Here is a 10,904-nt window from a genome sequence, read left to right as displayed (position 1 = left end):
GCAAATCTACTTCAGCAAATGGAGTTGACTCAGACTTCGCTCAGAACTGCAAGGCACTGACTTGTCTGGCCCAGCTCAACAGGCCACTTAAGCATGTGCTTCTTTTCAGCATCTGAGTGAAGATGATTTTGAAGGAAAACAGTGTTTATGTGCTTTGTTTAATGAGAAACTCACATGTGTGATAGAAAATGCAATTTGTCCTCCAGTATTTATCCATTACTTAGCACTAGGCAGTTAAAAATTAAATGGACCAAGCAGATAAATTCCTACACTCCTTATTTTCAGGGTGCTCTCAGCAGTTAATTGAGAGCATTCCAATAGGAATGGCGGAAGAATTATTAAAAAAAAAAAAAAACACAAAAAGAAGAACCAAAAAAAAAAAACCTAAAAATGGGCTCCACTTTTAAGATGCAGTTACTCCAAACCAAATTGCACCAGGTATTTAGCTTGCTTAACTTCTAGTTAGAATTAGTGAAGTGATGAAATCACCATTCATATGATGATTTCCTGAAAAAAATAGCTTTTTAACCATCCAGGGTTTTGTGTCTGCTGCCCTATTTAGTAATTTTCTTCTATTTCCTTGCCTCTATTTTAAAAGAAAAGCTGCTGAGTATTAAAAATGCAATATCAACACTCAAACAAATTACTACACAGGTGGAAAAAATTTCATATCTTCCCACTAACACCATTATCTTTTGTTTTGTCAATCAAGCTATGATAAAAAATAAAATGTATAAAGAGAGGTGAATATGGCTGCATCTCTAGAGTGTCTTTTGCTTTAAAAGATAAACTGTATTGAAAACTAATGACAAAGAATATCTTCATGAAATAGCAACAGAAGTGCAGATTGTCACAGTTCCTGTAGTGACATTAATTTGGGAATGGTGGACTAATTCTTGCTTTTCAAAATTCAGCACTCTGCAAAATTCCTTATACTGCAGAAGAGAGGAAGACAAAAGCCCAAAACCCTGTACTGAGGACAATGAAGCCAAAAAATCATGATCCTGCAGCAAAACCTCATTTTTTTTCCTCCAAAGGGAAATCTTGAAACTCTCTAGAAAATTTTTTCAGGCCCTAAGTTGTACAGATTTTCTTCATCTAAAACTCAAAGCTAGAAAAGCAGAAGAGTCACAGCATTTGCCTCAGCTGCAGAGGCGTTACTGTGGTCTATCATGGAACACAAAACAAAGAGGCATTTCAAGTCAATGTGTAAGCACTCACAGCTGAGTGGGCTTGGTCCACATGTGCCTATTTATATTAGGAAATTCAGTATATATAAATATATAAATAAAACATCTATACAGTACATAGTCACATTCATATAAGTCATAAAATTACATATATTTACAAAAATATTTGCAGCTTTGTTTTACACTTCCAGGTCCACATTAGGAGTTGAGTCATTTAGCTTCTGGCTTGTGAATATGATCACCTTCCTTAAGCTGGACTCTGGGATAAATTTGTACCTGATATACTCCCAATTGTCAAAAATAAGAAAGGAGAACATAATCTTCCAAGGAATTCTGCCAAGTCCATAAGAAAAGTTGAATCTTGTCTCACTGAAGAGTAAATTACATGTTAGCAAAAACTTAGAGACCTCTTCTTCACATAGAAAGACAGTACCTTCTTGGTCTGGACCATAAATAAATTTGAAACTCATAAAACATCAGGCAGAGCCCAAACTGGGTGCCTGTCAGCTGTCAACAGTATCAATTCATGCATAATTACTCTTCCATTTGTCTCCATTTAAACTAGTTGAGTGGTGAAAGTAAACGTGTACAGAGATGAAAATGAATACAATGGGTTACCTTAGAGGGTAAAAAGGCAGAGTAGGCTACATCCTGTTGGGATCAGATTAGCTTCATATCAAGGTAAGTTGTATGGTTAAAACAATCCCAAGGATCTCATATTTATATCGTACATATTACATAGTTCTGTGTCCTCCAGGAGCTGGACACATATAATTTTCTTCTCCAAAACTGAAAAACGTTTCTTTGCTGCTTTGTTAAATAGTCTCCTTACATATGCAGGCCACATTCAGGCGTGCCTTTTGGGCAACTTGGGCAAGTTTGGGGAACTTGCCCATTTGACATTACATGAGTTCTGCAAGAGCATTTAAAACTTTGATTGTTTTCCTTTTGAAGCACACTTGCGAAAAACAAACCTCAAGATACAGCAGCTTAAATCGCTTGTACATGAAGACCCGTGCAGAGAAATCTTGCCATGTGCCATTGATCAAATAGCACTTTCAGTGACTGGCTGTGGAGTCATTTCTTGCTCTTCACTATTCTCTGTGGACATGTCCTGGGCCTCCTGCTGCTGATAAATGTCTTGGACCAGCATGATGTTTGTGCTCCTCCACTCTCTGTACTTCACTGCTGTCAACTTTGGGTCCTCTAGCAACTGGTTAATTGTGGCCAGGTCATGTTCCTTACACTAGGAAGAGAACAAGTGGTTACTTCCACAGAAAATGTCAAGACAATTGTCCCTAACAAAAACATTCTGGGAACGTTAGACTCATGTCACAAGGAGACAGCCAATTACCCATCCTCCTGGCATCTTCTTCCCATTTTTAGAGTGTAGGTCATCAGAGTTATGTCTACAGTAAAAATTCTTCCCAGTTAAAGGCAAATTATGATTTCATCTAGATTTTTTATAGGCTTCTTAACAAAACTTGATGAGAGAAGATTCATGTGAAAATTACACATTGTTATTCTGTCTCTCAACAAGACAGTACTTGCATTAAATGAGACAAAACAGCATTTGTTTCTGTAATTGACAGCAGCTCTAACTTTCTCAAAAGCACTTATTCCATGTAATAAATGTCTCTAATGTCTCTTCTCTGGGAGCTGGACTGAACATAATTTTGGTATAATTTTTGCACTGGCAGTAGAGTGGCTATAGTACCTGTGTCTGCCATCTACCATCAGCTACTGCTAATAAATCTGGTATCTACTTTTAGGCAAGAGCAGCTCAGACCACATATTGCAGGCACCCTGGTTCACTTTCAAGGTGTGGGCAGTGACTGATGCAGGGATGCTGAGACTGTATACGCCACAGAACTACAGAATGGTTGAGCTTGGAAGGGACCTCTGGGAGTCATTTGGTCCAAAACTCTTCCTCAAACAGAGCCACCTACTGCAGGCTGCCTAGGACTGTGTGCAGGTGACTCTTGAATATCTCGGATAGAGACTCAATAGCTTCCCTGGACAATCCGTGCTTGGTCACCCTCACAGCGTTTCTTGCTATCCAGGTGAAGCCTTCTGTGTTTCAGTTTGAACCCACCACTTCTGGTCCTGTCGCTGGGCACCACTAAAAATAGCCTGGCTCTGTCTTCCTTACACCCTCCTTTCACACACTGATGTTCTTTGATGTCCTCACATGCTGTGGCATAACAAACCACTTTGCTTTTCCAGCCCATATTGTCTATCCAGGGACCACAGGAGAGAGAGGCCCCAGTGAGCAGGTATAATGTCACTATAGGACACGAAGCAACACACTGCTGCTCTCAAGGTGAAGAAAAGGGAAGTTTACTATCTGACTTTAATATAATTTATAGTTTTCTAAAAGTGACAGTGGATTGGAGGGTGAAAGTGCTACCTCTCCAATGACACTGGACAAACCAACAATCTATCAAATTTCTCTTCCTCCATAAAAGAATGCAAAACAACTAGTTATTTACAGAAAGTGTGTGAGAAAGTTCATTACAGTAATGTAAACATCAGAAGGCCAGTATAATTTATTAATGGAGGCACCATGCTGCACTAACAAAATTTGGCTACTTCTGCTCGGCTCCCTCACTCCAGTCTGTGTGTGAAAGCAATGGAATAGCTCTAACCATCTTCTCCTGCTGCCACCCATTCATCATACCCAAAGACACCCTGTGTTGGTGGCTGCCTTGAAAACACCTTGAAAGTACTCCCACACACTCATTTCACCTTCTGATAGCAGCCATCAGCTGTTTCTATATCCATATCCCACTACTTGTCTAATGAACCTTCAACTGCTCCAATTCCTGTCATGCCGTAGCTGTTTCTTACACCCAAAAGCTCGTTCAACTGTGTTTTACACACATCCTACCCTCAAGACCCTTTTAAGAAGACTTCTAGCACTGATGCAGGGATATGTGCAGTTAGCTTAAGAGAAGAAGAGAGGAGACAGGGAGGTGTAAGGAAGAGGAATATTTCTATTGGACAAACATGGCAGCAAAAAGTCATGCCATGGAATTCCTCCTCTAGCACTAAAACTATTTCCCACATTCACTAAGACTGTGATGCATTTGCACATAGCTTTCCTCACTTCCAAAGTATTCAAAGCATGTTTTGTTAATGATATATTGTGGCAGCAACATTAATCTGTTGTTAAATATGTGGAGTCAAAAGTCTAAAATTAAAATTGCATTGAGACTTGCATAAATCACTTCTCAAACTAATATGGTTTTAATTAAAGCAGAGTACATATGGATCTAAAAAATCCTGATTTTTAAATTTCCAGTAGATAACTTCCAATTATCTTATGTCTTGCATTATACATTAAGAAAATTTGACTCTAAAAGCACATAATTCCTCTGATGTAATTAATATGGCACTTTCCCACTGCAGGCACTTGACCTTCAGACAGGCTAACTTAAATACTGCTGTGTAGAGAACTCTGTTTGTGTCTATGAGAAAGTGTCTGTGCTTTTTTATTTGTCTTGTAAATAGTCCAGGTTCTTAGTTTGAAGAAAGCAAAAAAAAAAAAAAAAAAAAGAGAAAAAAACCCCAAAGAGATCAACATATTTTATATGTTATGAACACTCCAAAACTTTTTTTTTCCATATTAAATACAAGTGTTAGACAAGCCTAAGTTAATCACAACCTATATAATACTCCCAGGCTAAATCAATGCACCGTTGTCCTCCTTGCTCATGTCTGAGATTAAGGCTTTCATTCAGCTCCATACTAATGAAAGTGACTGTCCCACAAAATACAACTCCATTCTGCACTAACTGGTTCTTAGATTTATTAGTGAAGGTCCTGTCAGGGAAAATTTCTTTGGAATATTTCTGTATGTAGGAAGTTGACACACTTTTTAAACCAACTTTCTGCTATGTGGGAGGCTCACTTTACTGCTGATGCAAATGAATATTTCTGTAGTCACTGCCACATCTCTGAAAACTCTTTGATACTAAGGAGAGACTCATACGGAGCCAAGAAGGATGCCTCTCTTCCCAATTGCCTTTACTTTTCAGGAATTTCAACACAGGCTGAGGTGCCAAACCCAAGCCTTCCATTGCAACTGATAATCAAACAATGATTGTGCTGGCAGGATAAGTTTTTAGAATCACAGAACTGCTAAGGTTGGAAAAGACCTCTAAGATCATCAAGTCCAACCATTTTACATGCATTTCTCTAGCTTACAGTGCCTGAAGCCAAATACATCGATGTGAAACAAGATACTCAATTCCTGCTTCTAATGCATATGAAAAGAAACAAGTGAACAAGTGAAGCCCCAAGTTTGCATTTATTCTGTCTTCTCCTTACAATATAAATGCTATGGTTAAGTTGTGTTTTTTTTTTCCCTCAGTATCACTCAGAAGCAGGCTTTGAAATCCCGTGACACTTGATGCTGGCAAGTAAACTGCTTCATAAATTCCCACATTCCAGACAGATTTACCAGCCCTTTCACGGAACGTCTCCTGAACCCCTGTACCCCTCCAGTTCATGATATATTTCCAACATAAAAGCAGGATGCTTTTGTTATTAGAAATATTTTAGTTACAGAAGGTCTTTACAATAGCTTTGGCACATCCTGTGCATTCTCTGATAATCACATAAGGAAAACTTTTTTTGGCTCAGGGTCATTTTCATGTCCTTTATCATCAATGTACTTTGTCTGCTCTTCCTTTTTTAAGGCTCCCCTGTTTAGTGTATTTAGCTGAGCTAGCAAGTTTTCCAGTTAGCTAAGAGTTTTCTTTATTATATTTTCCAAATGGGCTGGAACTTCTGTAAGAGGAGTCCCTCTTGAGCTATTGCCTCTGCTTCCAGTTCAAGCTGAACATAACGCAGATCACTGTTCACAAGGAAGCAGAAAAAAAGATTTCAAAAACTAAACAAAATTCTCTGGGGCTTTCAGTAAATACATAACTACAGTTTGGCTGAAGTCTGTACTGCTTCTTTTTCAGCCAAACTGGTTTTTTCTCTCAAGCTTTTCCTTGGCAAGATCTTCAAACTCACCTTTAATGTACTGTTCAGCATTCGAATTTTGTGGAGTTTCTCATTAATGGAGGGGTTTTTGCTGCGCTTGATAAATGACTTCCTAAGCTCCTTCTTAGTTGACAGTCGACGATCACCAATGGGAGACAGGCTTGCTTGCTCCAATGACTTGTAAAGTCGCTCCATCTCATCATCATCATCACACTTATCCTGGTCTGCAAAGAAAAGAATAAATTGGGCATGAGAACGTGAATGTAGCAGCAGATAACAGAAAAGATATGTTCAGCTATTAGGAATGCTATTAACCAACTCAAAAAATAATTGTATTAGACTTAAAACTAATGACAATTAGGGTAATTTCTAGGGTAATAATGCCTATGAGAAAGATATACTTCCAAACTCACATGTTGTTAAGAACCAGGTAATGATCCAAACAGATGTGAGCTTTATGTCCACTAATAGAGTGCTGCTTTAATGTTCTGAATATATCACAGAGTTTGAACAACTGTCAGTAGCCCTATGTTTGAATGAAACAACTCTGATAGCATCTACACCCATTCATCCCACCCTGCATGCTACACACAGAGAATCATGCTTCTACCTGGCAACTCTCAGGGCAAATTCTCTTTGGTGTGCTGATTAATCACCAGGTTTTCATAATTATTGAAAACAGAGTTTCAAAAAAATGAGCAATTAAAAGAAACATAGAAACATTTCAGGGGCTGCAAGAGGAGGTCCCTAGAAAACAGATTAAAGCAAAAACCCTTGGGGCATCCAATGTCTTGCCCCTGAGTTTCACAGATTGCAGCAGAGAATTTCCTTGTAATGCCTCACAACAAAGCCTTGATTATCTCCACCCTAATTAATTTGTTGGGTCCCAAGTTGCAGGACCATCTTTCAAGACAGAGAGTACACAAAAGGAAAAGTGAATATACATCTGAGAAAAGCATAAAATAAGATGAAAATTTAAGCAAAGGCATTTCTCAGAATAAAACAACTTAAAAATGAACAGACGGAAATGAAAAATGTGCCGGGCATATGTAGGGGCGTTTCAGCAGAAGGACATTTTTAGCAACAGACTGTGCAACTCATTTATTGTCCTTCAGTCCACACAGCTTCAGTGATCTCTAAAGGAAAATCTTACAGCTATTGCTGTTTTCAGGGTGCTAATGAATCCTTCAAGATCCACTTTGGATAACACTTGGTTTTATGTCACTGGGGGTAGTGGCGTTGGTTCTTCTCAACTGCAGTCCTTCCCATTCCCATTGAACTGGTTGGGCACTTTTTTCTTTTAAAGTTAAACATTTACTTTTCTAAATCATCTGCAGTCAGCAAATATATTCACAACAAAAGGAACACAAGTCCTTCTGCTCAGTCATGCTGCTGTGAAAAGAATGCTGCAATATGTCAGCTTGCTAAGGAGGCTGCTTCTTATCTTTTCCATGTTTTATAAAGTGCAGCATCCTCCTACATCTCTGTTCTTTCTAAATATTTAGGTTACAAGAAAGGTTTATGATATGCTGCAAATATTTGCCTTCACTGTGTTTCTGGCCTATTCTTCACTACTGTGTGATTATAAAAAGCCTACTGTAACTTGACTAAAACTAAATATAACTTCCAACATTGGTACATTGCTGGAGGAGGAAAAGGAGGACTGTTGTATATTTAACAAGCTGCAGGAAACAGAAAAAAAAATGGAAGTGTAAGGCATAATACACGGCAATAGTATTTCCTGAAAGCTGTTGGCACATGCCATGAGGCTTGCAATAACTAGTTTCCTGCCTGCTTTCTTGGGATGAAGCAGCTGTTTGTTTCATTAGCGAGCTTCTGCACAGGACTGGCTCAACTCTGCTGTAGACATCACCTATCAGGACTGTGCACAGTAATACTTTGAGAGATAAATTGATTTTTATCAGCTATCCAAGAAAGACTGTGTAAGAAGGGGGAAAAGTTGCTTCAATCCTGCTCAGCAACTTTTAGATAAAGTCAACCCACAGGGGACTTAAGGTCCTTGCTCCAGATACCTTTTGAGGCTAACTCATGAACTTCCTCGGTATCCTAAGAGGGTTACAAAGCAAGACTGAGAAAAATTCACCCTCACTGAACACTCTTCTTTCATGCTAAATAATCTGATACCTTCCATGCACTTGTGGGAAACTGTAGGGAGTACAGTAACATTCAGCACAGAAAAAGATGGAGCCAAAGTGAGAAAAGCCCAGGAGAAGGCTCCCAGGTGATGCACTTGCCCAGCAAAGTGTACTCAACTCTTGCAGACTTTCAAGACTTCTACCTGAAACTCCTTTCTTATTTCTTATTCTTCCACCACTCTCATCCTCCAAGGGATTAATCAGGGTCAGATGATTTCAAAGGGAAAGGAACATGTCAGATTCTTCATATCAGGTGGATAAAGGACTAAATAGGATTTCAGCAAACTGCTGAAAAACTTACAGGTTGTGTAGTGCCAAGTATGAGTTACAAAGCACTTTTTTCTCCATCTTTGATGGATTTCAACTACAGCTAAAAAATAAGAGAGTATCCTAATATTATGTGTGTAGAACACTTCTGCTGTTGACAAAGGATATGTCTGCCAATAAAACTCTATAATCTGAGGCCAGACTATCTGTTACCTATCTGGAATTTTACCTTCAGCATCCTGAGTACCCCTGAGCCAAGCTCAGAAAGAAAAAGCCCACTTTTGCAGGCTTGAAGCTGCCATTGAATGTATTAGCTTGATGCTGTAAATCTGAAAGGTAATGGAGGAACAGAAAAATTCTGATTTAGGGGCACTAAAACACAATTCTGAGGCTTGATGCCATTTATCTGGAATTTCCTTCTAACAGGAGGTATCACAGACAAGAACAACCTCCCAGAGGCTCAACATGCCTGTTCTTCCCCTCCTCAATTTTCAGCTTCAGCTCTCCTGTCAGCCAACTCACCAGAGGCTGGAGACATTAAGATTTTGAGACTCCCCATCTTGGAGCATCAGTACAGGAGCCTGTCTGAAATCTCAACTTTAATACTCTTTAGGCATCCATAAGTGAAATTATCCAGAGCTTTCAAAAAGCAGCTGTGAAAAATAATGTTGATTGTTTCCCAGTAGTAAAGATAAAGAAATATGAAACATTTGGCAAAAAGAGCATTTTGCATTGAAAGCCACCTCCAACAGAACGTATCTGACTAAATTTATCCGAAATGTAAATATTTGTTCTTCCATTCTGCAACTGAGATCTCACAGATCCCCAGTTTGTATTAATCCCAGGAAAAAAAATTCTGCTTCTTCCTCCTGCTCTTGCTACTCTTATGAGCATCTTGTAGCTTTGCCAGCACCTCTGTTTCTGATTCTGCTAAAATTTTTTACACCAGTCGAGAGAATACATACACCCAAAGCTGAAAAGAGCAGAGGGGGAAAAGTCACTGATGATTTTTGCCCTTACCTACCTATCCACCCCCTAGCCCTTCTCCACAGTGGTACTAGACATTTTGATGGGAATGTGATGTCACCTCAGGGAAATCCAATTTCCCACATAATTATGGAACAGAAAATACAAAAGAAATTTCAATTAGGTGAGCATAACTCAAGCAAACTCCTCACTGGCAAATGCAGAACTAAGGGAGGAAATATTGGAAGAAAATAATAGGAAAACTATGTTACCACAATTAGATGCTGTTGTCTGACAGTATACTGGACTCAGCAGTGAGGGGTGGAATTTTAATAAACTGAACTGGAAACAACATAAATAAGCATCTATTTTTCAGAGGGTTCAGAAAACCATAGCACCATAGTTTTCACTGTGATTTCTAAAGCTTTTTTGATGAGAAACAAAATAATTATTCGAGTTGTTTCTCTACACAGTTGTTCTCACCATAAGCACATTTCTTGTCTAGTCTAAGCCATGATCCAGCTATTTTCTATAACTTTTGCAGATGGGACAAAGGGGCCAGAGCACACCAGAGGATCTGTTCTGGCTATTACTGGCACAGTCAGACTCCAGAGAGGAAGAGGATGTCAGTCGTGAGAACAGAAGGAACTGAATGAATCCAGCTCCTATTTAACCAACTCCTTCCCGTAAAACCAACCCAGATAAAATCCAAGAGGTATTTGAAAGGCTGTCCATGTTGTCAAATATCAGCACACAGTTGACCTTCCATAGCTACTGTGAGCTAAGGTAAAATAAACCAGAAGTGGTAAAATAGGAATGCTTTGCCAAGGTCCATTAACTTCATACAATCATGAAACCCTCAGAAAATGCAGGGAGGGAAGAAGGATCTTACTGCTATAGTAGTAGATCCCTACATAAATAGGAACACACATTCCTGTTTTCTTATATAACCTCTTAGTTCCTGTGTCTTCGTTTAGCTGTTGAGGTTTTGATCATAATGGTGGTGTGTCAGGGTCGTATACTTTTTCTTCCGGTGGCTGCCAGAAGAAATACAAAGGATGGAGAGTGTGTCTAGCCATCCTGGAGGGGCCAAGGCCAGCTCCTGGATACAGTGCACGTAGTCAGACAGCTGCTTGTATTCTCAGCTGTTTCTTGTTTACCTTTCAGTTTCTTTGCATCACAGGCAGCTTAGAATCCTTTGTCACTCTGCATGTAGCAAGCTGCTTCACCAAAGTCTTAAATATTTCCAAAAAGTAAACGGATGCATAATGTTGGTCTCCTTTCAAAAGAGAAAACTGATAAACTCCCCTTCTTTGTATCACTCTCTGGT

General features: G+C 39.1%; 1 protein-coding gene across 2 annotated transcripts in view; it reads right to left on the bottom strand.

The window, feature by feature from the left end:
- Positions 1-440: 440 nt before the first annotated feature.
- IPCEF1 (interaction protein for cytohesin exchange factors 1) overlaps positions 441-10,904 on the bottom strand; it is a 35,451-nt gene continuing 24,987 nt past the window's right edge. For both annotated transcript variants that reach the window (XM_031056291.1, XM_031056290.1), the window contains exons 8-9: positions 6,216-6,409; positions 441-2,436 (exon numbers count right to left, since the gene is read on the bottom strand). In XM_031056291.1, the coding sequence (XP_030912151.1) occupies positions 2,236-2,436; positions 6,216-6,409 (395 nt within the window). In that variant the 3' untranslated portion in view covers positions 441-2,235. The remainder of the gene's footprint in view (positions 2,437-6,215; positions 6,410-10,904) is intronic.

Source organism: Geospiza fortis, unplaced genomic scaffold (assembly GCF_000277835.1).
Source record: "Geospiza fortis unplaced genomic scaffold, GeoFor_1.0 scaffold162, whole genome shotgun sequence".
Taxonomy (NCBI): domain Eukaryota; kingdom Metazoa; phylum Chordata; class Aves; order Passeriformes; family Thraupidae; genus Geospiza; species Geospiza fortis.
The sequence above is the reverse complement of the archived record's forward strand: the minus strand, read 5'-3'. Positions and strand labels throughout refer to the sequence as shown.